Genomic DNA, 27,193 nt, shown 5'->3' on the forward strand with positions numbered 1-27,193 from the left:
AAGGTACTTACCATTGCTATCCATAGAACAATATATTCGTCTACAAAATTATTAAAGTACTGGTCTAAAAATAAAAGACCTGGGCCAATAAAGACAGTGTCTTGAAGATACAGTTCACTTTTGGTCATGTGAGCTATCTATAAAAAAGTAAACAAAAGAATTTCACTATTTTAAATGTTTTATTTTCAGGATAGAAATAACTAAATCTTTAATTTACTGTTAAGATAAGGATAAAAAGGCCATTTGGGCTGCCCTCATAGCTCAGTCAGTAAAGAATCTGCCTGCCATGCAGGAGACCTAGGTTTGATTCCTGGGTCTGAAAGATCCCCTGGAAAAGGAATGGCTACCCACTCCAGTATTCTTCCCTGGGAAATTTCATGGACAGAGGGGAGCCTGGCAGGCTACAGTCCATGGTATCAACAAGAGTTGGACACAACTTAGCAACTAAACCATTACCACCACCACCACCAAAGAGACCATTTAATCTCACATTTGATATGGGAATATTGAATCTAAAATCTCTCAAATTCAGGACAGGTAGCTTGTTAAAGTTTCCAATATTTAAATTCCTTGATATCAAAAGGTTATAACTGATAATAATTGTTAAAACAAATAAGAGAACTTACACTAAGGAGTCTTGTCTCTGAATAAAACGTTCATTTACAGTATTACTTGGAGCACAAATAGCTAACTATTTATTGTGATAACACCACAAAAAACCTACCCATTATATGAAAGAGTTTCCAGTTTTGTATTTGAGGAACAAATACATTATTTATACCATGAATAATAAATTAAAAGAATTTCTTACCACCAATTTCTGTGAGACTTTAGCAAAGACACATCCAAACATTAGGGTATAAAGACAAGGATGCTTTTCAAACAAATTAGTTGCTGACTTTTTATAAATCATTATTGCCAGTATAATAATTATTCCTATGTGGAGTCCAGGTGATAAGACACTGGTACCCTAAGGGATAAAGCAGAAAATCAGCACCACATTTTAACAATGCATTTATTACACTGCAAATATTTTCTAAGCATCTACTTTGTGTTAGGAACTAGAGACCTAGAGAAGAGTATGATGGTATATGGCCTAAAGGAGTATATAGACCTTAGCTGTGCTTTTCAAACTTCTACAGAACCCTACCAAGGGTTACAAAGAGGTAATAGAGTGCTACAGATGTTTCATTCCAATTTTATATGAATATACATTTTAAGCTAATAATCACTAAAAAAATGACATCATTTATCTTACACTAAATTTTACCATGTTAAAGGCCATCAACAGTCCAGTTGCCAAGTTAACATATTTTTGTGAGATACTGAAATAAAGCTTAACCTGCCACTTTTATACAATACCTTAATCATTGATTAGGAGGACTTTAATTCTAGTCACTCACTATACCAACATCCCACCCTGCCCAGCCTTTTACATTTAGACCACAAGTGCCCTCTTATGTAGCACTGTACAACTGAACCCATTATATTTTTATCTATATGAATCGGGATTCTGTCAGGATTGCTTATTCTGAACAAAATACTGTAATAAATTTGATATTAAGGCTTACTAAATACATAACCATCAATTTAAATGTATCTGTTAAAACTGCCTTATTCTTTATTAAGTTTATATGTAATAAGTTAGAACTTACACTAATGTTATGAATATTTTAAAGTCATGTCAATAAAACACTATATAGTAATGTTATAAATATTTATGCTATTAAAATGCTGCTTTAAAATCATTTATTTTGACTATGCTGGGTTCTTTGTTGCTGTGTGGGCTTTTCTCTGGTTGCGGGGAGTGGGGGCTACTATCCAGCTGTGGTGTACAGGCTTCTCATTGTGGTGGCTTCTCCTGTTGCAGAGCACGGGCTCTAGAATGTGGGCTTCAGTAGTTGTAGCTCCCATGCTCTAGAGCACAGGGTCAATTGTTGTGGCACACGGACTTAGCTGTACTTCAGCACATGGGATCTTCCTGGACCAGGGATCGAACCTGTGTCTCCTGCATTGGCAGCAGATTCTTTACCACTGAGCCACCAGGGGAAGCCCTTAAAATGGTGCTTTTATCTGTTAATTTTATTCAGGGAAATCTGCTGCTAAAAAAAAACACTGAAAAACCACTGGTTCAAGAATTTGAAATCAAACACTTCTTAGAAATAGTGTTTGATTTCTTGTCTCCCTTCAAATATTTAATCAATTATTTCTTAGTAAAATATTCTCTAAAATGGACATTGATCCTCGCTAAGTTTATCATTTTTAGTGGAACTCACTTTCCAGCTAGTGCTGTATTTTATCATCCATGGTCAAGCAACAAGTACTCTTAAGCCCTTTATGCAGAGTATTCTAACATTTCTAAAACAATTCTGAAGTCAACTGACAAAACACCTCAAAAAACAACCAATTAACTTTCCAAATATATCAGAACTTATGTATCTGAGTTCTATACTTTGCCTTTGAATTATGTATATAAAATATATTCATAAATGTCAATAATATATGAATTATGATTCCTTTCAAATTGTTTTAAGAGCCAGTATATGTCATTTAAAAGAATGAGGTGTTTTTTTTTAAGTAAAAATGCTATATTTCAGGTTTTTACTCCTCTTATTTATTAGGTCTGGCTTCAAGTGACTTTGATTTTTCTCAAAATCAAACCCATCCTTACAGGACAGAAATTCTGAACTACAGCAAATTAAAGAGAATGAACTATAGCTTAAAGGCATTCCAGCTATGTTTTGATAGAAGATGGCATCACTGGAATAAGTTCATAATGTTCAACTACCTTGAAGATGACATTTTTTTAAAAAAACATAGATATTATATTTGTTTAAAAACTGAGCAGAATTCTTTCTGCCTCTTTTCTCTGCAAAAGTACTGAAGGAGTTTTTTTTTTAAACAAATATGAATAAATACAGAAGAATTATAGATGAGCAAAGTGTAAATAACACAACAAATGCAAGGTGTACCCACTCAAGAACTGAGGCTGAAGTTTTTACCTTTTAAAATATTAGGGTAGTTTTAAAACTATATTTCAGTGATGAAATTTCAATTAAATTTACTTCATGCATAATAAATTGTCGCATATGTGAAACCATGACTTTGGACTGCTTTCCTGACATTCAGTCAGGAACTCATTCTTGCCTCCTCCTCTCCTATATTAGGGCCAGGCACCACAAGGAAGAAAATAAATGGCAGCTCTTAATTATGTACAATAAACAGCAGATGATTACGTGGAATGTCACCAAAGCCTGCTCGAAGAAAGGCTGTATAGAAAGAGGAAAAATGCTGTAAAATCAGTCTGAACTGTTTCAAAAATGCCTTTTTGTATTATGTGCCTAAAAAGGATTCTTTTAAGATATTTAGTTTCCTTCCCTATTTTTAAAATTCATCATATTTTTAGTATCTCTATAGCTGGGTGTTAAGAAAATATAAAATTAATACTGAATGATGATGAAATTAATGTCTTACTGCTATAGTGGATCCATTCTTGCCAACACCACCATGGAGGATAACATGGAAATAATTTGAACAGGAAAATATTGCTCCACCTACTACTCCAAGAACTGGTAAGATCTTCAATTTTATTTCTAGGATGGGTATCTTTAGGGTAGAGGAAAGAAACACTTCATTAAGAAAACAAAATTTATTTTCCTATTAAACAGTAAAGAAACATTACGATAGAACCCTATATAATAAGCTACCCATTTTCTTATAATCAAACCTTAACTTCTGGAATGTAATCTGAAGTGTTAATTTTTCTTCTAATGGTTTTCTCTCTTAAATGAATGCACCAAATTTAGCTAAATCTTCTTAAATAACTGTGATGAAGCATTTCATCTCACAAGCCTTCATCTGACTTAGAGGAAACATGAAAAAAGATGTTCACTTGACTCTAGTACCTCTAAAAGGCAGCATCTTTAGGAGTCAGACACTGTGATCTGTGATCTGTATCACAAATGTGACAAATATCACCATGTGTGTGCATGCAAAAATTTTGTGTAGTTAACATCCAGGATTAAATCTCTTTAGCAATATATATTTACCTGTTGGTCAATTGCTGTTCAAGAAAACTTCCAAAGGCAGCAAAGGATTTAAAAAACAGTAACAATGAATTGCCAAAAGCTATAGGCTATTGTGTTTGAAAATATACTTTGAAATACTGTACCAAAATTTGTGAAAACTACAGATTAACAATTCAATTTAGAAAATCTATATCTAAAACAAGTATTCTTATTGATGAGAATAAATAGGTATGCTTTCTTCCTATGGTATTGCCAAAATATTGAATGAAATGATTTTAAGATTAAATTCTTCCACAGTATAATTAAATCAGAATTCCAAACTAAAACAACCACATCTGACAATGACCAGAGTTGCCTAACTGCCTCTAAGTCCACATTTACCTTCTAATGGGTATTGGCAGAGCAGCTACCACGAAAGACACATCTATATATTTTAGAGGCCTATGTAGCACATCCTTGATTCTATTATTTATTCTTACATGATAAGAAGGAATGTGAATATCACAGAGAATGTTCCACTACTTAAAAATATGCTCAAAGTCTATTTCTGAGCCTAGTAATATGAATTACAATTGGCAATTCTGAAACTAAATGCCACAGAGAAATTTCTTACAGTTTTTAAAAATAGATACAATTTTTAAAGCAGTTTTAGGATCAAAGCAACTGTACGGAAAGTACAGAGAGTTCCCATATACTCCCTGCCCTCACACATGCTTCCCTACTATCAACATTCTCCACCAGAGCAATACAATCCATGTGTTACAATCCATGAACTGACACCAACATCATTATCGCTTATAATCACCCTAGTTTATATCATGGTTTGCTCTTGGTGTTGTACATTCTGTGATAATGCATAATGTATAAGTGACAAATGTATAATGACAGGTGGACAGGTATCCACCATTATAGTATCACACAGAATGGGTTCACGTCCCTTAAAATATTCATCCTTCCTTAACCCCATAACCTCTGGCAATAGCAGATCTTTTCAGTGTTTTCATCATTTTGCCTTTTCTAAAATATCATATAATTGGGATCATACAACATGGAGCCTTTTCAGACTAGATTCTTTCACTAAATAATATGCATTTAGGTTTCCTCCATGTCTCTTCATGGTTTGATAGCTCTTTCTTTTTAACACTGAATAATATTCCATTGCCTAGATGTACCATAGTTAATCCATTTACTTGCTTCCAAGTTCTGGTAATTATGAATAAAGCTGCAATAAATATCCATAATCAGGTTTTTGTATAGACAATTTTTTTCTGGCTATGCCATGTGGCTTGTGGGATCTTAGTTCGCTGCCCAGGGATTGATCCCCGGCCCACAGCAGTGAAAGTGAATCCTAACCACTGGACCACCAGGGAATTCTCTGCATAGACATAATTTTTAATGTATTTGGGTAAATACTAAAGAGCATAGTCACTAGATCCTATGGTAAGAATATGTTTAGCTTTGTATTTCTTACTGTTTGTAATTACCAGGGGTATATTGCTTTGTGATTAAAAACAGAGTCTGGAATTAGTCTGTTTAATTTCTAGCTCCAGTACTTACTAGCTATGTGTCCTTGTACAAATTACTTAATCATTCTAAGACTTATTAATAAATCAGAAAAATGACAGTATCTACTTCATAGAGTTGTTCTGGGGGTCAGATGAAAAGAGTGACAGTAAAATATTTAAGAACATAGTAAGTATTGAATAAGCATTAGTTGTTGACAGCTGATATTATCCTTATTATTCTTCTTAACTCGACAGGCATGAAGTTTTGAGTCAGCCAATAGTGTAAACTTAGGTTGTAGTGAGAAAATAATTTTTCTTCATAAATTTCCTTCCTGTGGAAAGCATGAATTTGTAACAGTGGCCTCCTTGAGAGTCAGCTTTTATCTGAGGTCTCCAACCAAGCAGAAAATAAAAAAACATTCAACATGAGAAACTTCACTCATAGTAAATTATAAAAAATACAAGTTAGCATCTTTCCTAATATTGAGGGGCAAGTTTCAAACATAAAGTGTTTGACTGAATTTACTTTTTATAAATCTATTTTATGAAATAAATTTTGGCCTGAAAAGGTAGTTCAACTAGTGAGTCTAATTGTGTATTTGGGAAATGGAGTCGTTTTCTTTTATGTGGTAGTACATTCATGAATAGGGTAGTATAGTCATGCTGTAATAAGGTATATAGAATAGTAAAATTATAAAATGAAGAAAAAAGGTTAAGAAATGTAATGAATATTAAATGTAGCTCTAAGAATATCTGAAGAAAATTAACAATACAATATTTTCCCCAAATGTTTAAAAAAAAGTACTTAAATATAAATTTAAACACTTAGATTTACCGTGTAGTCCCACATTGTTGCTCCTCCAAATGTAGATAACACAAAGACGATCACTAAAGCTATCTGAATTTCAGTTACATCCACTCTAAAAAGGAAAGATAAAGAATAGAGGTTTGTAAATCAAATCCCTGAATATGAAGGTTCATTAACCATATATTGAAATCAAAGATGTAAAAATCTACATAGGCTTAGTTTATTTTTACCTTTAGTTCCATCACTGAGTCATCAATTAACTATACTGTTAAGTGAAAAAGCCTACAGGAACAATGTGCTCACATATAGGTAAAAAACTTGTATAGCATATATACAATTGCTAGTAACAGTTACCGCTGAGATTACAGAAAGCTTTTATCTTCTACTTTATATACTTCTGCAAAGTTTGAATTTTTAATAATAATCATGTATTACTCTTGTAATCAGGAAAAATTATTAGTAACATAAAAACAACCAGATGATTTAAGGCAAATTCATAAACACTCTCAAGTCAATTTCATTAAAAAGTAGGGAAAATTCCAATAGTTTTTCTCATTATGTTGCTGATAGTCATTATAATTTTTGGTTTCCACAGACATTTCCCCTCTCTATATAAACATACTTGTAAAAGTGTTAGCCACTCAGTTTTGTCTGACTCTTTGCGAACCTATGAACTGTAGCCTGCCAGGCTCTTCTGGCCATGGAATTCTCCAGGCAAGAATACTGGAGTGGGTAGCCATTCCCGTCTCCAGGGGATCTTCCTGACCCAGGGATTAAACCAAGGTCTCCTACACTGCAGGCAATTATTTACTGTTTGAGCCAACAGGGAAGCCCTAAACATAAACTTCTTTTAAAAACCCATTAAACCAAGCAACATCAGTCTCTAATCTGCATCCTCTGAAGCTACCGATTCCTCTCTCCTTTGCTCCATAAACAGGTTAGCAAATAGTCCACATCTGTAATTTCCTCCTCTCTTCATATTGCTGCATAATCCACTACAGTCCAGTTTTTGGCCTCATTCTATTAAAACTGTTTAAGGTAAACAGTGACTTTCAATTTGTTGAATGAAAGGGATACAGTTTGGTTACTATCTCACATAACTCCTTTCAATAGTTAAATCGCTGACCACACCCCTCTTTCTTGAAAAGCTTTGCTGTTTTTATGCCATGTTCTCTCGTGATTCTCCTACCTTTCTGGAAGATCTTCCCAGGCTCCTTCTTCCACATCTTAAATGCTACTGTTTCCAGGATTCCTCTTTTCTCTTTTTAGGTTCTCTGAATATTATATCTATACTTAAGACTACCATCTATATGCCAATGACCTCTAAATCCATTTCTCCAAATCCATATATTTTTTTCTGAGCTTCAGATGTTATGTGTCTATCTCCTTTGCATCTCCTCTTAGATGCCCTGCTAGAGGAATACTTACTGCTCTGCAAATACAAAAAATGTAGGGATTAGATGATAAAATAGATCCAGCTATGGAAGAAAAGACTTCTCAGCTGAGTTATTTTGAGGGCATTTAGAGGGAAAAGGCAATGGCACCCCACTCTAGTACTCTTGCCTGGAAAATCCCATGGATGGAGGAGCCTGGAAGGATACAGTCCATGGGGTCGCTGAGGGTCGGACACGACTGAGCGACTTCACTTTCACTTTTCACTTTCATGCACTGGAGAAGGAAATGGCAACCGACTCCAATGTTCTTGCCTGGAGAATCCCAGGGACGGGGGAGCCTGGTGGGCTGCCGTCTATGGGGTCGCACAGAGTCGGACACGACTGAAGTGACTTAGCAGCAGCAGAAGGAGAAGGTGACTGGAACATTAATGCACAAATAAAAGGAAAATGTAATGACATCCAGTATTTGTAAGATCAGTGATAGGCAAATCAAGGCCTCCAGACTGCATGGAGAAATAGTCAAGTTAGTTGAAAAAGGTAAACTAAGTAATATAATGTATGGTATTTTGTGAAGAAAAAAGAGGAGAAGTACTGACATTTACTGAGCATCTGAGTCTTATGAGCTATATATACATTATACCTGTCTTTTGGGAAAGAGAAAATGAAAAGATTTTTCCACGCTTGTATTAAAAACAGCTGGATACTGCTATAGAAAAATGACTTCAGAGCCAACATTCTTTCCCCTACACCTATGATTTATTATCAGGATTTTGTACTCTTTTTCAAGTAACAGTACAGAATTCCATTAAGTTAATCTATAATTTTTCCAGGGTATGACTAGTGACCAGAAGCAACTAGGAAAGCTGACAGAAATTACAGGACAAACTTTCAGTAACTAAATGACATATACAGGGATTGAGCTAGGAACCTTGGTTTCACACATGCATCATTCATACCACAGAAAGCGTCATTCTTCCTCTTTTAAGGATAAACTATATAAATGACTAAATTTTTTTGGAAATTTATTATTGTTTATTGACAGATTTTTCAGGACATCCATCCTAGCCAATTGACAGTTGATACTGACTGACTTTGGAAGTATTTACAGAAGCTTGGCTGATGTCCCACATATAGATCCTTCTTATAGTGTTAAGCTGGACCATCCATGTGTATCCTACTCAATGCTCAATGATGCTTTTACTTTGATAAAGTGAAACCATACAGAGGAGGATCTGTGCCACAGAGAGTAAGCATTTTACATGCTTCAAACCCTGGGCAGTGCAAGATCTCCTCCAGTCCTTCACATGTCTGGTGCTCAACCACAGCAACCACTTCCCTAATGTTCTGAGTACTTCTGTTCCTCATCCTCCTGCCTACAATGCTTTTGCCCCAATCTGTCTGGCATATCCCACCCACAAGTGACTCATCTTTCTATGTCCAATTCTAGGCACACTCAGTCAACTGACACTCAACTGACACTCTCAGTCAACAGTAAATGAGTATAAAGTGTACAACTAGGCCAGGAATGTAAAATAATTCATTTCAGAAAGATTTTTAATGAAGTAAAAGTCAAAGAGGTAAAGTCTAAGTCATTAAATAACTGCTGCTACTGAACAACAGTCGTTAAGAGTGTGGGGTTTGGAGAGTTGAGTTTAACCCTGGCTCCACACTTTTTTAGAAGTATAAGGAAGTTACAGAACTTCTCCGCCTCACTGGTACAGTCGCAGTAATACCCTCAACAGGGTTAATGTGAGGAATAAATGAGAAAAGGCATGTAAAGCACTGAGTACACCACCAGAACCACACAAGTGCTCAACAGCTGACAGCTGTGACTATTCTGTAATTTAAAGTCAATGTGAAAAACTGCCAGTGGCTTTCACTCTGTTAAATGATCCATTGTTTTGAGCTTCTCCTTTCAGTTATCATTATCAGAAGTTTTTTTTTTTTTTTCCAGAGCTACTGCTTCTCCCAGGAAGCACTGCAGGAAAGAATCTGAAGACAGGGGAAGCCAAAGCTGAGAATGAACCAAAGGGAGATGGCTACTAAAAGGTCAGGCAAAGAGGCAGCTGATGAGAAAGAGAGAGAACAGAGTTCCAGTCTTGTGCACTGTTTCCTGGTGTCTAAGAATAAAGCATCAGGGGCAAATAGTACAAGATGCTTTTACACTATCTCACCAACTGTACACCACAGCTGAGATTCTCATGACTACTGTTGTTCGGGACTGCTGTAAAGGGGTTCCCCTTTACGGACACACAAAAATTTGACCATAAAGGACCTTTAGATTCCATATCTCAATATTTTATCTTTTAGCCAAATGCTTCTTTTTTAGGTACTTTATATTCTTTTCCTACTTTATTCACATCCCTTATTTTTCTTTTTCTCTTGTCAATGTAAACTTGGGCTAGTAGGTTGGAGAGGGAGAAAAAATAAAATTATCATCAAGTATGTAACTATAACAAGAAGAACACCTAAAAGACTAAACCTAAGATATAACATTTATGGATGCTTCAATAAATTAAAAGGTAATTTAAATTCATGATTGACAGTTTGTTCCCTTTATTATGAATAAATGAAGTATGACAGTGAAAATGAATTTGATTATATCTTAAAATATACAACTTAAAATACATACTTACTTTCCAAACCTCAACACGCCTGAAACATAAGTCTGCCAGTGAGCACAATAAAACATGAACATCCCAATAAAAGAGCAGAAAAACAACCAGTCGGGGTGAGTTCCTAAGCGAACAGCAATTGAAGCTCCAACTGCCATAAAAACTGAAAGAAACAAGGTTTAGAAACCATTAAGTATTTAAAATAAGTTAAATAATTGCCACTGAATGTTTAGCAATGTAGAGTTTTAAGGTGCATAATCTTGGCATTAAAAGTAGGCAAGAATAAATTACTGAACATACATTTTTAGTGTATTTACAAAAAAATACACTTTGCAAAACTGCTCCCAAATGTAAACCAAAACAAACCAAACAGCTCAGTTCATTTCATTTTTTAAGCCATCATTAAAAAACAAACAAACAAAAAACAACTGTAGGAAAAAAATCTCCACTAACTTACCTGTGGAAAGAGAGTCGCAACCATGGTCAAAAAGTTCCCCTAAAGGAGAACAAGAATTTGTCCTTCTGGCTTGTTTCCCATCAATAGCATCCAGTGACTGGTAGATGAAGAGTCCTAATGCACATAAAAGGTATGTCCAGTATGGTGCCTAACATGAAATGTTAACAATGAAGACTGGTGAGTGACAATAAGCCAGCTTCTGTTTGAAAACAGCTCAACCAAGCCAACCAACACATTTGCTTATGTTCTCGCTTTATAGCACCTCAGCATGATATAAAGAACATTCATAACCCTCTTTCTACAGATATGAATTAAACTAAGAAATGAATTGCTCTAGATTGGGAGGAGGTCACAGAATATATTATGGGAAGCAGGAAGTTAAACAACTGAATGAGGATTAGGACCCTGATTTTGATTCTTAGTCCACAGCTCCTTTAATATAATACTATTTATATATGGCACTGGATTTGAAATTATTCGGTAAGTTTCCACTGTGAAAGAAGAACTTAAAGACAAACCACAGACCCCTGCTTCCATTTATGATGGAATATCAGGGACTGGATTTACTCTCCCACCTTGGATAACTAGAAACGCGATCAAATAAACCAAACAACCATGTTCAGACATTGCAGCCAGCGCAGCACTGTGATCCCTGACAGAAGGGAAGTAAGTGACATGAGCCCTCCGAGTACTCCAGCTTAGTGCCGACGGGCAGTGTCCAGCCCGCAGTGCAGGAGTGGGGACCTGGAAGAGCCCAGTGATCCTGCTGTGTTGAGGAGCAACAGAGCAGAGCTCAGGAAGGTCAAGGCAGACATAATCTGTGGCTCAGGGCACTGTTAAGGAGAGAGGCACATGTTGTGGAGATCTACAGAGGGGATCTTTGAGTCTTTGGCTGAGAGGTGACCTGTGCCTAATGAGAAAAAACTACTAATGAAGGCCAGGGAAAGAACCACATTCCCACCAGGTACAGCAGAAAGACCTTGTAATACTTGTGGCACTGGGTAGAGTTCTCAGAACTGTAATGCTTTAGCAGTGGGGATAAATTAGCCTTAGACTAAAGGTTTCTCTGATAGCCTTAACAGATGCAAAATCCAGCCTCAAAAGGATCTGACTGATTCCAGGTAACTTACCTATAGCCAACACAAAGTACATCTTAAAGGAAAACCCCACCAAACCTAGTACCCCTGAATGTAAAATTCACAATGTTTGGCATCTAATTAAAAAACTACTAGTCACTCAAAGAAGCAGAAAAATACGCTGACAACTAGGAGTAAAATCAATCAAAACAATCAGACCCAGGAATAAGAGAGAGAGTGAAATCTGCAGAAGAGGACATTAAAAGTTCTGATAAATATGCCTCGTATGTTCAAGAAGATGGAAGAAAAGCATGACAGACTCCAGTGAAATTTCTAGAATGAAAAGTACAATATTTCAAATGTAAAATATACTATATGAGATTAACAACATATTAGATACTGCAGAAGAAAATATCAGTGAATTTACAGACTATTAGAGGAAAATATCCAATATTGTGCATAAAGAAAAAAAGGCTAAAAATAATTGAACTGGGCCTCAATAACCTGTGGGATATATGTAATTACAGTCTCAGAAGGAGAGAAAAGAAAGGGTTGGACATGGAAAATACAAGAAAAAATAATGGCTGGAAATGTCCACATTTGATAAAATCTATAAACTCACATATCCATGAAGCTCAGCAAACCCCAAGCAGAATAAATATTTTTTTAAAAAAACCCATCAAGGCACATCATAATCAAATCACTGAAGACCAGTGATGAAGAGAAAATCATTTAAGAAGCCAGAAGAAAAAGACACATTACATACAGAACCATAGACAAAAAATGACAGAGCAGAGAGTCAGTGAACTTGAAGGTGGGTCAATAGAAATGATGCAATTTCAACAAAAGAGAGCAAAAGAATTTTATTTATTTATTTTGAGAAAAAGGATTTTAAAACAACCATTCTTTTCTTTCAGCACTTTATAAATGTATTCTACTTCCTCAGAGACCCATGTGATGAAAGCAATGGCCAACCCAGAATTCTGCCTCAGAAATGAAGTACAGCAAAAGTGTTGAGACGTAGGGTTTCAAAGTTAGATCTGCGTTTGAGTTCTTGGCTCTGTTATGTAATAGCCAAGTGACCCTGGGCAAGTCATTTAAACTTCTAAACTTTGGTTACCTCATTTGTAAGATGCAAATAAAACTTGTAGTTGTACACAATGAAAAAATGCTTAAGATAGTTCTTTACACACACCAGGCATGTAATAAGTGCTCAACGAAGTTTAGCTATTGTCATTAAACATTCTAAAATGATATTTGACATATCAATGTGGGTATGGCTTATGTGGCAATTCTGCAAATAACCAATCAACTCGCTACCTCATTCCTCAATCTTTCAAAGTAAACAAAAGTTTACTTTGAACTTTAACAAATATTTCATCACTTGTTAATATCAGATACCCAGTGTTAATAGCTACACTGCTGTTGTTGTTTAGTCACTAAGCCGTGTCCGACTCTTTTGCCACCCCATGGAATGTAGCCCACCAGGCTCCTCTGTCCATGGGATTCTCCAGGCAAGAATACTGGCATGGGTTGCCATGCCCTCCTCCAGGGGATCTTTCCAACCCAGGAATCGAACCCATGTCTCTTGCATCTTCTGCATTGGCAGGTGGATTCTTTACCACAGTGCCACCTGGGAAGCTCCTTTCCACTGAATCCTTTTCCCCTAAATGACAGAAAGTAAATAATCTACATGAAGATGTTCCAATTCTCCCTTCTTATACAGAAACTTCTTATATGGAAAATTTGGAGCTTCTCAAGAAGCAACTCCCAAAGGTCCACATTAAAAAGCTCCTGATTCTAACTTCTGATCTGGGAGCCTGGCAGCAGGTAAGTCTAAAGGTCAAGGTGTTAACAGAAGTCCATGCTGAAATAAATTTGGCTGCTCCTGGATACCATGGTTGGAGGTGGACTCTGCCCCTTATTTGGAGAAAGGAATGAAAACTGGCTCGCTGGCCTAACATGACCTCACTAGGATATCAATGGAGTTAAGATTTACAGTTTAAATGGGGAAAGAGGGGCAGGGGAATTTCAACAGGAAAAGACAGAGAGAAGGGCTAAGCAGGAATGAAGGTAGAGTCCTTAAAGTGAAAGGTTTATTCATGAGTCCATGACCAGCTCATGTTTCTGGAACAGATGATCCACAGGTCATTACAAGAGAGACTGGAAAGGTAGTAATGTTATCTTAAACAGTACAACAAAGGACTTTCAAAAATGCATTATTTTGTTTGAAACAGCAATCCACAGAGACAAGGCAGCTATTATGTTCTTTTTATTACAGATAAAAGTGAAACTTAGGGAGGGGTGATAAAGTTCCATCAAGAAGAGAGTTAGACTGGATCCAGGAAGCAAACCCTAGTTTTATGACCTGGCCCATGAGACGAGATCTATCAGATTTATTGCCCTGCAGGCTACACAGACTAGGTGTAGCTTCCCATCTGGATTCTTATCTATTCTTTCAAACCTGCTAAGAAGCACTTTCCTGCCCCCACAAATAAAATTTCTTTTTTTTTTCTTTTTGTTTTTTAATTTTATTTTTTAACTTTAAAATATTGTATTGGTTTTGCCATATATCAACATATATCCGCCACAGATATACATGTGTTCCCCATCCTGAACCCTCCTCCCTCCTCCCTCCCCATACCATCCCTCTGGGTCGTCCCAGTGCACCAGCCCCAAACATCCAGTACTGTGCATCAAACCTGGACTGGCGACTTGTTTCATATATGATATTATACATGTTTCAATGCCATTCTCCCAAATCATCCCACCCTCTCCCTCTCCCACAGAGTCCAAAAGACTGTTCTATATATCAGTGTCTCTTTTGCTGTCTCGTATACAGGGTTATTGTTACCTTCTTTCTAAATTCCATATATATGTGTTAGTATACTGTATTGGTGATTTTCTTTCTGGCTTACTTCACTCTGTATAATAGGCTCCAGTTTCATCCACCTCATTAGAACTGATTCAAATGTATTCTTTTTAATGGCCGAGTAATACAATTTCAAGTTCAGTGAACCCGAGCGGTGGGAAACTGGCTGCAAGCTGAGAGAGACCTCCTTCCTTTTAAACCCACGAAGGCGCACTAGTCCACCAGCTGCCAGTTCATTCCCTTTCCAGTCTTCCCAAGACCACAGGGGCTGGACCTATCTTTTCTCTTCCCTGCAGTCATCACCTCCATTTCCACCCGGGAGCTATGAAATAGTTTGCAGATTATCTGTTATCTCTGTAAAACAGGCCCCAGGGGGGAGATCCTCTTGCCAGGAACAGCAGGCCTCTTCCTTCCAGGAGTCTGCTTTAAATGCGGGTCACTCCAGAAAGTTCTCCAGGTGGATGCAGGATTTCCAGAGCTATCCCAACTCAATTCCAGTTTAAAAAAAAAAAAAAAAAACTTATTTTCAAAAATTTCAAATGTAAACCCAGGAAAATCAGGGCATGGATTATGAATTATAGAATTATAAAGTCATAAGAAATGGCAACCCACTCCAGTGTTCTTGCCTAGAGAATCCCAGGGACGACAGAGCCTGGTGGGCTGTTGCCTATGGGGTCGCACAGAGTCGGACATGACTGAAGTGACTTAGCAGTAGCAGCAGCAAGCAATATGTTAATACCAGAATACTTCTATAGAAGGAGGCTATTACAAAAAGTAAAACTTCTCCAGATCATATAAGCTCCTTAACATTTAAAGTTTTAAATTATATTATCTTTATAATATCTACTGTATCTGGGAATTCCCTGATGGTTCAGTTAAGACACTATGCTTCCACTGCAGGGGGCATGGGTTTGATCCCTGGTCAGGAAACTAAGATCCCACAGCCATGTGGTGTGGCCAAAAGAAAAAAAAAAATCTACTGTATCTTTTAAGATCAGAACTTTATAATACATCATAGAAATCTTTCCAAGTCAAGCATAAAGATCTACACCATTTGCTTACATGACTGCATGGTATCCAGTGATGTGTGTAAATCACAATTTTAAATAATACCTTCACTAATGATGAATCTTACATGATTGTATGGAAGATTATATGTTTATTCTAGAAAATAAAATAATTACTAAGAAATAATCATAAGTTCATGTCATTCGGAGAAGGCAATGGCATCCCACTCCAGTACTCTTGCCTGGAAAATCCCATGGACGGAGGAGCCTGGTAGGCTGCAGTCCATGAGGTTGCTAAGAGTTGGACACGACTGAGCGACTTCACTTTCACTTTTCACTTTCATGCATTGGAGAAGGAAATGCCAACCCACTCCAGTATTCTTGCCTGGAGAATCCCAGGGACGGGGGAGCCTGGTGGGGTGGTGTCTACGGGGTCGCACAGAGTCAGACACGACTGAAGTGACTTAGCAGCAGCAGTAGCAGCATGTCATTCAGTCAGTTCAGTTCAGTTCAGTCTCTCAGTTGTGTCCAACTCTTTGCGACCCCATGAATCGTAGCACACCAGGCCTCCCTGTCCATCACCAACTCCTGGAGTTCACCCAGACTCACATCCATTGAGTCGGTGATGCCATCCAGCCATCTGATCCTCTGTCGTCCCCTTCTCCTCCTGTCCCCAATCCCTCCCAGCATCAGAGTCTTTTCCAATGAGTCAACTCTTCCCATGAGGTGGCCAAAGTACTGGAGTTTCAGCTTTAGCATCATTCCTTCCAAAGAAATCCCAGGGCTGATCTCCTTCAGAATGGACTGGTTGGATCTCCTTGCAGTCCAAGGGACCCTCAAGAGTCTTCTCCAACACCACAGTTCAAAAGCATCAACTCTTTGGCGCTTTTCACAGTCCAACTCTCACATCCATACATGACCACTGGAAAAACCATAGCCTTGACTAGACGGACCTTTGTTGGCAAAGTAATGTCTCTGCTTTTGAATATGCTATCTAGGTTGGTCATAACTTTCCTTCCAAGGAGTAAGCATCTTTTAATTTCATGGCTGCAGTCACCATCTGCAGTGATTTTGGAGCCCAAAAAAATGAAGTCTGACACTGTTTCTACTGTTTCCCCATCTATTTCCCATGAAGTGACGGGACCAGATGCCATGATCTTCGTTTTCTGAATGTTGAACTTTAAGCCAACTCTTTCACTCTCCTCTTTCACTTTCATCAAGAGGCTTTTTAGTTCCCCTTCACTTTCATGTCATTAAAAAAACACTAATAAATTTAAATTGCTTGTCAGTTACATCACAAAAAAAGAACTATATAAAACTTAAGTATTTGGGAAATTTTACTTTTTCTAGCTACTTGAATTAAAGGATTAGAGAAACATTAGAACATGTGGCAACTGTTTTTGTTCAAAATAACTCTGGATCAGAGAACACTCATATATAGATCAATTATTTATTCCAGGTATCATACTCCTTTTTATTTGTGTGTTTGAATGAGCACACACATCAGGAAAAGGAAAAAGAGACTTAGAAAGTGATCAGTGAACACATTTCTGTGCACTGGACAAATTTAACTTTTGGCTCAGACCCTAGAATACTGGATTTGGGGGGAATACAGTCTTAGGTTTTTCTATAAATGAAAAGGCTAACCTAGGTAGTCTCCAAGGCCCCATCTTTAATATGAGAATAGAATCCTCTCCAGAGTAGGAGGTATGTTCTCTGGTTTTAAAACCTGCTATATATATCATGGGAGCTAAATAACTAGATGATTAAAATCAACTGATGATTAAGTAACAGGTTACCTCATAACTATTCAGTAAAATGGTTTCCAAATTTACGAATACATGTCTTGGGGCTTTTTTGCAGACTGGATAGGAGTATATACTCTGTACTCCACCTGCAAATGATCCTTGAATGAGCTACTTTACCTCTCAGTGCTTCAGTTTCCCTTTATGAAAAATGGGAATAATCACTATTCTCAGCTCATTGTGAGAATTAAATGAATTATTACATGTCAAGTGCTTAGAAAAGTGCCTGGCTTATGGGAAGAGCTCAGTAAATTTTAGTTATTATTATTTCTGATACTATATAAGATACTTTTTGAGTGATTCTTAGGTAAACTTTTCATTTTAATACTTATATCTTTAATCTATTTTAAAAATAATAATTTTAAAACTAGCTAGCATAGCTATCAAACCTATAATTGTACAGATATTAAGGCTTTAAGTCTAAGTTTTTAAGGAGTAGATTTGAAGTTTATGTAAAGAAAAACAGTATAGGTAATACACAAAAGCAAAAATGTTCCCAAATTAAAATTTAGGAAATACTGAAACTATACATGGCTCCTTATATGAATTTTCACACTTAAAAAGTCCTCTTTGCTTTAAATGGCCTTGGATGTAAGTTGATACAGATGCAAAAGATATTACATAACCAGTAACCGCTGGATCAGCTGGTAATGGAGAGACTTCAATTATCCAAACATCAGTTGACTTCTCTCTCCATAAAAAATAAAAACTGCGTTTAGACAAAGATCAGGCATGTGTGAAAAACTGTAATGCTGGTACAGTGTTAGAAGGTGGACTTTGTACCCAGTTGGGTGAGTCTAGTGATTTTTTTAAATATAATAAATTTATTTATTTTTAATTGGAAGATAATTGCTTTATAGTATTGTGTTGGTTTCTGCCAAACATCAACATGAATCAGCCACGGGTATACCCGAGCCTAGTGGGCTGCCATCTATGGGGTCGCACAGAGTCAGACATGACTGAAGTGACTTAGCAGCAGCAGTGATTTTTGAGAGAAAACTCATGGAATTTTAATAGACTGCTAATCTGACTGCTCTAACCTGTATTATGTGCCCGTGACACAGTTGAGCCTGTGACCAGAGGCATTTCGTTGTTTACAAAGGGAGGGTTCCCACTGGAACCAAGGCTGGGGAGGCTCCAGAGGCTTGGTGGACAGGAAGCCAAGAGTCACTCTCCATCCCTCCCAGCAGGAAGGCCCTAGCAGCTCACTGGTTTACCCCAACTTGTGGCCTCAGCTCAGGGCAGGGGCCAGCGTTTGAGAGGAACACACCCACCTTCTTACAATGAGGCAGGTTACCAGCTGCGGGTGGAAACCAGGCAGGGCACGAACACCCAACAGCGTTCAACCAACTTCAGGGCCAGAGGGACTTTCTCAGGACAGTAGAAAGCTGTACTTGAAAGACAGCATTCCTTCTCTTAAGTTTAGTGTAAACAGTCGTATTCTTTTTAAAAACCTCTTTGAGTACTTACTAGAATTCTTGTTGACAATGCCAGCCTCTCACCAGGCAAAGGGAAACAGGCAGGGAGGGGAGCGAAGAGAACCCCTAGACAGATCTATAGTCACCGTCAACTCCTTTGGGTACCTTCACATCTGTTTCGCACTGTAACTTCACAGAACCCAGGTGGTTGGCGCTTCTGCCCAGGTCAAACCCACCAGGAGCAGGATTTAAGGCTCCTTCCATACTCACAAGGCCATGTTTTATCCACACTTGAACCAGAATTCTAAAGGGGAAACAGTCTGTTTCTTGGGAATCAAGCACAGGAAAGCCACAGGCATCAGAGCTACTTCTACATCACCGGCAGAAGCTCCTTCTAGACAGCACTGGGATTAGGGTGAGGCCAGCAAGGAACTGTGGGTGCAGGATTCAAGGAGGCATTTTCGACCCTCAGGGCTGTCTGTGCCTGCCTGCCTCACTCTACTCCCTGCCCTGCTTCTAGAACTTTCACCTCCTGCGAGGTATTTTGTTTTAGTATGAGAGGCCACTCTCTCACAAGAGTCCTGCCTTCATAAATGACGCTTCTTAAGTTACTGAACTAGAAGGAAATATTCTAGATTTCAAAGAAACCAAACCTGTAACAGAATTTGACTAGGTTATTGCCTTATTATTCCTCCAACAAATAATTCTTGATAGTCCAAAGGCCACTCGAATTGGAAATATTTAGACAGGGAACAAACCATTTCTTAAGGTTGTAAATATCTCCTCAGATACACTTGCTTTCAATTCATATCATAAGGGAAAGAAATTATTCAAGGCCCTTTGACCCAGCCCTATGCTGGGCACCAATCTGCTATAAACACACTCTTAATACCAGTCACATGGATTTATATACAGATAGCAAGAGGGCAGAGCAAAAACATTTACTCAAGAAAACCGAAAAGAGAATGGAGCCACAGTTTATGCCAGTCAAAAATAAGCAGAGAATGCTACTAAGCTGGAGCCCAAAGAACCAGACTCGAATCACCAAATTTTCTCATCGAGAGGGGACGCAATTCAGTTCTTGTTTTCTGTTTGCCCTGACTCTTGCATACTCATGTCAAAACTCCCTGGACCAAATTGATAAGTATTTAATCTGAAACAAGCTAAAACTGAATATGGATGGAAAAACATAATCTCCCAAGATTATAAATTGCTATTTCCTGCACGCAGTCAATAGTTTAGCAAATATTTACCAAGTGTCTACTTTACACAGGGCACTATGCTGTGGAGAATGTTCAAATAAATGGGCAATTGCTGTCTGAACTTAAAATATGGTAGACTGTCTTACTCAATAAGGACATACATAACCAAACATCACATCACACACATAACCAAAATAAATGGAGAAGTTCCACAGGAGAGCTACAAAGACCTACAGCAGAAGTATAGTTTTCCAGCTTGGAATCCTGGACTCAGTTTAAAGAGGTTAATTTATTTCCCTTTAGTTTCCTCATCTATAAAATGAGGATAATAGTAGTACCTTTTCATAAAGTTGTGGAGAGGATTAAATGAGATAATAGACAAAAGCAGTTTAAATGAATGCCCAGCACATAAGTGTGTGCGTGTGAATGCTAAGTTCCTTCAGTCATGCCCGATTCTGTGCAGCACTATGGGCTGTAGCCTACAAGGTTCCTCTGTCCATGGGATTTTCCAGGCAAGAATAATGGAGTGGGTTGCCAGGCCCTCCTTCAGGGGAATCTTCCCGACAGGGATCGAACCCATGTCTCTTACATCTCCTACATTGGCTAGTTCTTTACCACTAGTGCCATCTGGGAAGCCCCAAGTACGTAAGTAATTCCCGGTAAGTGTTAGTTAAAAAGTCACTCAGTCATGTCTGACTCTTTGCGACCCCATGGACTATAGCCTGCCAGCCTCCTCTCTGTCCATGGGATTTTCCAGGCAAGAGTCTTGGAGTGGGTTGCCATTTCCTTCTCCAGAATGTTAGTTATCATTGCTATTATTATGGAAGTTCATAGGATTAAGTAGTTGATTTGACTTCAGAGAAGGAAGAAAAATTTCCTAAGGAGGTAGTGTTAGGAATGGACACTGAGAGATGAAGTGGGACAGGAGAAAGAAAGAGGAAGGAGAAAAGAGAGGGACAAGAAGGAAAGAAATCTTAAAAAAAAATTTTTTTTGGCTGCACTGCGTGGTATGTGGGATCTTAATTTCTCAACCAGGATTGAACCCCCCTCTCCAGCCCCAGCCTCCATTAGAAGCATGCAGTCTTAACCACTGGACTGCCAGGAGAAGTCCCAAGAAATACCCTTGATATAGGAAGCAGTTCAATTTGGCTGGAGTAGAAAGTTCCTTAATGAAATGGTGGCGTGACATGCAGTTCAGAGCACCATTGCACAACAATGTAAATCACTTAACTTTTTTCTCCTAATTTCTCGTCATCCCCAGTCATGTCCTAGAATATCAATACAGTTAAAAAGTAGATCAAATATTATTAACAATAGATATGTAGTGAGCATTAATCATAAATGGGTAGACTAACCCAAGCATCAGAGTCTAACAACTGTATGGGCTTTCCCTGACCCTTTCTGGAAGGAATCCACCAAGTCTGAAAAAGTACTAACTCTTAAGTTTAAGAATCAGAAAACACATTTCAAGCCAGGTTAAAGACACTCCAGGCCTCAACTTCCTCTTAATAAAATGTATGCCACTATTAGTTCAGGATGGCTGGACAGAAGAAATACTAAAATGGTGCGAAGGCCTTTCTAGGAAGGGAGAAAACTTGCCAGCCTCCTTGGGTTGATATGAGACACAAATGCAACAATGAATGTGAAAGCATATTACACACCTGATAAGCATTACATAAAACACAAGGTATTTTTCCTGCAGATCACCCAGAAAAGAAAGAACTGCAGATGAGACGGTGGTGGTATATGGTAAAAAGAATCGGGCTTTGTAGTCAGGCCTTCTTAGATCTGAACCTTGTCAGATCCTGTCTCTGTGGCCTATGAACTGCGACGTTCCTTTTGTGGTCTTGCCGGGATATTATCAGACAGGCAACGTGACTCCTGTAACGGTGTTTCCCCTCACGGCTACAGCCACTTAGAAACATGTTCAGGATCTAATTACATTTCAGAAACACTTCTCAGTTTCATCTTGTTTTTTCAAACTTTACTTCCTGTTTTTAGATCATTCTGATTTCTTTTTTTTTAAGTCCCTCAGATCCTCCCTGTCTGCCACCTTTTTCCTTTTTTTTGAATGAATGAGGCATAGCCTAAAAATTAATAATTTAACCTGTTCCATCAGGCCCCATCCCCTGTCATCCCTGAACAGAATCTCCTGGACTTCTCTGCCTGTCCTGCTCTTTGGAAGTGCTCAACAGATGGTTATTAAATTAATATTGAAAAGTTCATGATTTAACTGGCAAATAGAAACATTCAAATGTTGTCAGTGAAACCAAGGCCCAATAAAAACTAAACTTTATTATAGGTTTGCAGGACATTTTTCATAAAAGTAATATTTTTAACAGGTTGAACAAATTCTAATTTTCTACATTTATCTGCATGTAATATATCATTTAGTCCTCACTGCATTCTTGTGAAATTTGGCAAGTATTGGCAAGTATTATTTCTATTTTACATGAGGAAAGCATGCCCACGTTGTCTGTCATTCCATAGTGTGGCAAAGCCACATTAGAACCAAGCCTTCCCTTCTGGCCCAGTGCACCTTCCATTCTGGCACACTGCCTCTGGGGAATTCTGCAAACAGGCTTCCACTTACATTTTTTAAACAATATGTAAATGAATTGACAATGGGAACGTCTGCCGAAAAATCAAATATTAATATAACTAACATCTATCAATCTATGTTTAAAATGTAGGCTTCATCAAATACTTAAAAAAAAAAAAAAGGATCCATGTATGGAGGGCACTGTATTCCTATCCAACCTCAAGTCAAATTAGTTCTCCATAGGATCTATACTCCCTGGAGAAAGAAATGGCAACCACTCTAGTATTCTTGCCTGGAGAATCCCATGGACAGAGGAGCCTGGCAGGCTGCAGTCTACGGGGTCGCAAGAGTCGTAGACAACTTAGCCACTAAAACAACCAACGAACCAGGACCTATACTCAAATACGATTATAAACGGAATCTCTATGTGGAGGGCAAAGAAAAGAAAGCAATGTCACAGAACGTGCAATGTAGTCTTTATTCCAGGTATTCTAAAAAGCCATAGATGGGAGTGGCCCCCTCTGCTTCCTGCTCCCCCCATCACACTCAGTCCAAGGGACGCTTCTGATTAACAGGTGTCAACGAAGAAAGAGGAAGTAGTTAATCTCTTAAAAGTAACTTATCTTTGATCAGCGCTATCAGTAATTACAGAATCACTAGCACAGCCTTTGAGAAACAGACGGTTAAGTATAAAAGTGTCCAAAGGGCATTTCGGGCTTGGTCAACCAAACCGCAAGCCCTAAGGCCAGGCGGGACGGAGCTGGGGGTGTTCAGTGACCAGTGTGCAAAGTCACCGACTGCTTGTCCACCCCCACCCCCAACTTGGCGCAGAATGGGGCGGCGGCCAGACAGGCAGGCCCCTCGCTCGCAGTGGCCGAGACAGCCCGTCCGCCGCCCCGGGGGTGGACGGGACTGGGCAGTGACCTTGAGAGCCCCTCCGCCGTCCGGAGGAGGCTGGGGGTACACGCGGGACTGGGTAGGGGCGTGATAGTCTCCCGGCAGAGCGGAGAAGGCTCGCGGCGGCCGCGGCGCGGAGGTAGAGGCGGTGTCCACCCCTCCGCGAACCCGGGCGGCTCTGCCGCGCGCGCGGGTTGACGGAGTGCGGCGCCCCGGGAGCCTCCAGGGCCGCACCTGCGCCGGGGTTCGGCTCAAGGTGGGCAGCAGTTGGGGGCCCGCGGGCGGCGGTCGGTCGGCGGGCCCTACCTCCTCGGTGACCGTGGGGCAATAGGAGATGAGCACGAGCGTGGTGAGCATGTTGATGGCGAGGCCCAGGAGGGTGATGGAGTTGGGGGCCATCCACAGCGGGATCCACTGGAGCAGCCAGGTCCAGTAGAGCTGCAGCGGCGGCTCGAGCAGCGAGACGCCCGCCGCGGTGTAGCGGTGCTCCTCCAGCCGCCGCAGCTGCGCCGCGCTCAGCGGCTCGGTCAGCGCCTTCAGCCAGCGCGGCGCCGGCCTGGCCCCGGCGCCCGCCGCCATGGCCGCCTGCGGGCCCCGCCGCTGCGAGCGAGCGCAGCCCGCGCGGGGCTCCAAGGCGGGGACAGGTGGAGGGAGGGGCTCGCGGGCCCGGGCCTGCGCCGGCCGGGTGGGACTCGCCGGTCCGGCCCGCGGCCGAGGTCGAGGTCAGGCCGGGCCGCCCCTGGTCCCGGGGCCCCCGCCCCTAGAGCCGCCGGCCGCAGGGGGCGGGGCCTGGGGGGGGGTGCGCGGGAGGGGCGGGGCCGCCTCGTGAGGGGTCCAGCCGGCGCGACCGGTCCGCCCAGGCCTCCGGGTCACCTCGGGGTGCTCCACCGACCGTCACTTTCTAATTGGCGCACAAAGGGCCCAGACTCCCCCAAGATCCCGATGCACCTGCCTATAAGGTCTGATTCTTCTCCCGGGACCGCTGGTGACGCTCCCCGGAGGGAAGTCTCGCCCGCGGGACAGTTGGTAGCCGGTTCCTCTAACTCGTGCGGTGTGCAAAGCTCGGTTCTCTTCTTTGGCGAACGCCTTGGTCTTCAGCCAAACTGAAGGACGCCGCTGCCTGCAGACCCGGGGTCTGCGGGATACTGTGTGAGAACATGATTTTTGCCCATCTTGGGTCACTGGTTTGAGGGCCCCATCCGTTGGCCCATAGAGAGGTCCTGTTTGATAAATGTACGGGGACAGGATAGGTCTTCCTCCCAACCCCCAGGACTGGGGGCCCTGGCCGTGTATTAGCTCTAGAGAACCCTCACTTTCCGGTTCAGGGATCAAGGTTCAGGGTTCAGATTCCAAAGTATTGGAACTGCCAACCAATCAGGATTTAGAAACACCGTCTAACAAGGGGACTGAATGGTTGGAACCCAAATGCCTATTTTTCAGAGCAGCCCATACCGATAACCATGTTGTTGTTGTTGTTGTTTTTACACACACCGTTCCCCCCAAAGACAAGGATCCAGGTGGTACCTTCCACTGCCCACCACACAATGGCAGTTCACCAGCCCCTTACCTCACAATGCACTCTTTAGACCAAGGGACAGCCTGTCATAAACATATCATTTTGCACAACCGGCGACAAGCCTGACAGTTGCCTTTTCTTCACCTCAGGGTTCTTATCGGTAGGCACTTCTCTAAGACACTGAACTAACTCAGAAGCTGCTTAGTGACAGTCGTGTTGGGCAGTGGTTATCAGCGGGTACAGTTTGTCCGACAGATGCCACCACAACACCCTGGAGATGGGCTAACAAACTACTACCCAGCCCACCACCTGTTCCCATACAGCTTATAAACTACAGATGGTTTTTAGACTTTAAATGATTAAAAAAAGAATTTTTTCTGTGATGCAAAATAACATGAAATTCATATTTCAGTGCCACTAATAAAGCCATGTTTATGCCTTACATACTAATTATGACTGCTTTCATGCTCCAAGGGCAAATTTTAGTGGTTGTGATAGAGACCATGTAGCCTGAAAAGACTACAATATTGACTGTCTAGCATTTTACTCAGAGAAGGCAATGGCAACCCACTCCAGTACTCTTGCCTGGAAAATCCCATGGACTGAGGAGCCTGGTAGGCTGCAGTCCATGGGGTCACTAAGAGTTGGACAGGACTGAGTGACTTCACTTTCACTTTCCACTTTCATGCATTGGAGAAGGAAATGGCAAGCCACTCCAGTGTTCTTGCCTGGAGAATCCCAGGGACGGGGGAGCCTGGTGGGCTGCCGTCTATGGGGTCGCACAGAGTCGGATACGACTGAAGTGACTTAGCAGCAGTAGCAGTAGCATTTTACTGAAAAAAATTTGGCAATCCGTTCTTTAGAAGAATAGGAGGGTGTCTGTAGACCAAACCATGCATTGAATATCCATTTCCTAGTCTCTTATGTGAAAAATGATACTTACAAATGCAGGAAAGGAATCAGAAGGATAGAGATTCATTCTTAACTCTGTTGGGGTTTTTGTACAGTAAACTTGGAGATACCTGTCTTTTAACTTGGCAGGGTCACAAATGAGTCAAGGAAAAATCCTTTTCCAGTTTAATAAATTTATGTTATAGATAATTTTAACTATAGATCAAAAAACATCATAAAGAGAATAAAAGGGCAAGCTGGGAAAAGGTATTTCCCTCAAATAAAATCCAGATTGAATAGTACCCAGATCATATAAGGAATTTCCGGGTGGTCCAGTGGTTGGGACTCTGTGCCTTCAATGCAGGGGCTCAAGTTTGATCCCTGGTCATGGAACTAACAGCCCACATGCTGTGCAGTGCAGCCAAAAGCTATTTTAAAAAAAACACACACATTTCCTATACCCCAAAGTTCTTTCTTTAAAAAAAATTATCTTACTAAATTTACTAAAATTAATGGTGCATTCTCTTGCCAGGAAGACTTTGGTAAAGTCCAACCTCCATAGCTCAGCATTCGAAAGCCCAATCTTCCTTTCCCAGTCTTATTTCCCAAGTGTCTCTTCCCTCACTCCTCTCCCTAATCTGATGCTCCAGCTTCATGGATCCATTAGCTGTTCCCAAGTACACCCAGCACTTCCTCATGCCCCACTTTGCTTCCTGGGCTTGGAGAGTACCCTCCATCTCTCATCACCCCCACAACATTGCTCATCAGTCAAGGTTCAGCTTAAATTCTGCCTTCTCTGAAATGGCCTCTCAGATCCCTCCAGTTTGATCTCTCCTGCTTCGACACAGAGTCCTTTATACCTTGTAATCCAGTCTGCCTTGAGGCACTTGTTTATGTACTGATCTCCTTCTTGTCCAGCTCGGAGTACAAGGATTATATCCCTGCACTGAGTATGTTCCTCAGTCCTTGGTATCGAGTAGATATCCATACATTTAAAACCTTTTTGTTTTGAAATAATAGTCACAGAAAGTTGCAAAAATTGTACAGAGAGATTCCTTGTACTCTTCAGCCAGCCTTTCCCAATGGTAATGTCTTACATTATCCTCGGTACAAGAGACATCCATAAGTTTTTATTTGGTGGTTTATCTTGGTTTAACTAC

At 40.1% G+C, this 27,193-nt stretch overlaps 1 protein-coding gene across 2 annotated transcripts in view; it reads right to left on the reverse strand.

Moving 5' to 3' along the window:
• The window catches only part of CHPT1 (choline phosphotransferase 1), a 29,785-nt gene extending 5,392 nt beyond the window's left edge, over nucleotides 1-24,393 (reverse strand). For both annotated transcript variants that reach the window (XR_011464160.1, XM_070370265.1), the window contains exons 1-7: nucleotides 23,933-24,393; nucleotides 10,808-10,955; nucleotides 10,372-10,513; nucleotides 6,369-6,453; nucleotides 3,475-3,606; nucleotides 812-970; nucleotides 12-137 (exon numbers count right to left, since the gene is read on the reverse strand). Coding sequence is in view for 1 of the 2 variants with exons in the window: in XM_070370265.1 (XP_070226366.1) it covers nucleotides 12-137; nucleotides 812-970; nucleotides 3,475-3,606; nucleotides 6,369-6,453; nucleotides 10,372-10,513; nucleotides 10,808-10,955; nucleotides 23,933-24,205 (1,065 nt within the window). In the remaining variant the exon portion in view is untranslated. The remainder of the gene's footprint in view (nucleotides 1-11; nucleotides 138-811; nucleotides 971-3,474; nucleotides 3,607-6,368; nucleotides 6,454-10,371; nucleotides 10,514-10,807; nucleotides 10,956-23,932) is intronic.
• Nucleotides 24,394-27,193: the final 2,800 nt, after the last annotated feature.

Source organism: Bos mutus, chromosome 5 (assembly GCF_027580195.1).
Source record: "Bos mutus isolate GX-2022 chromosome 5, NWIPB_WYAK_1.1, whole genome shotgun sequence".
NCBI classification, from domain to species: domain Eukaryota; kingdom Metazoa; phylum Chordata; class Mammalia; order Artiodactyla; family Bovidae; genus Bos; species Bos mutus.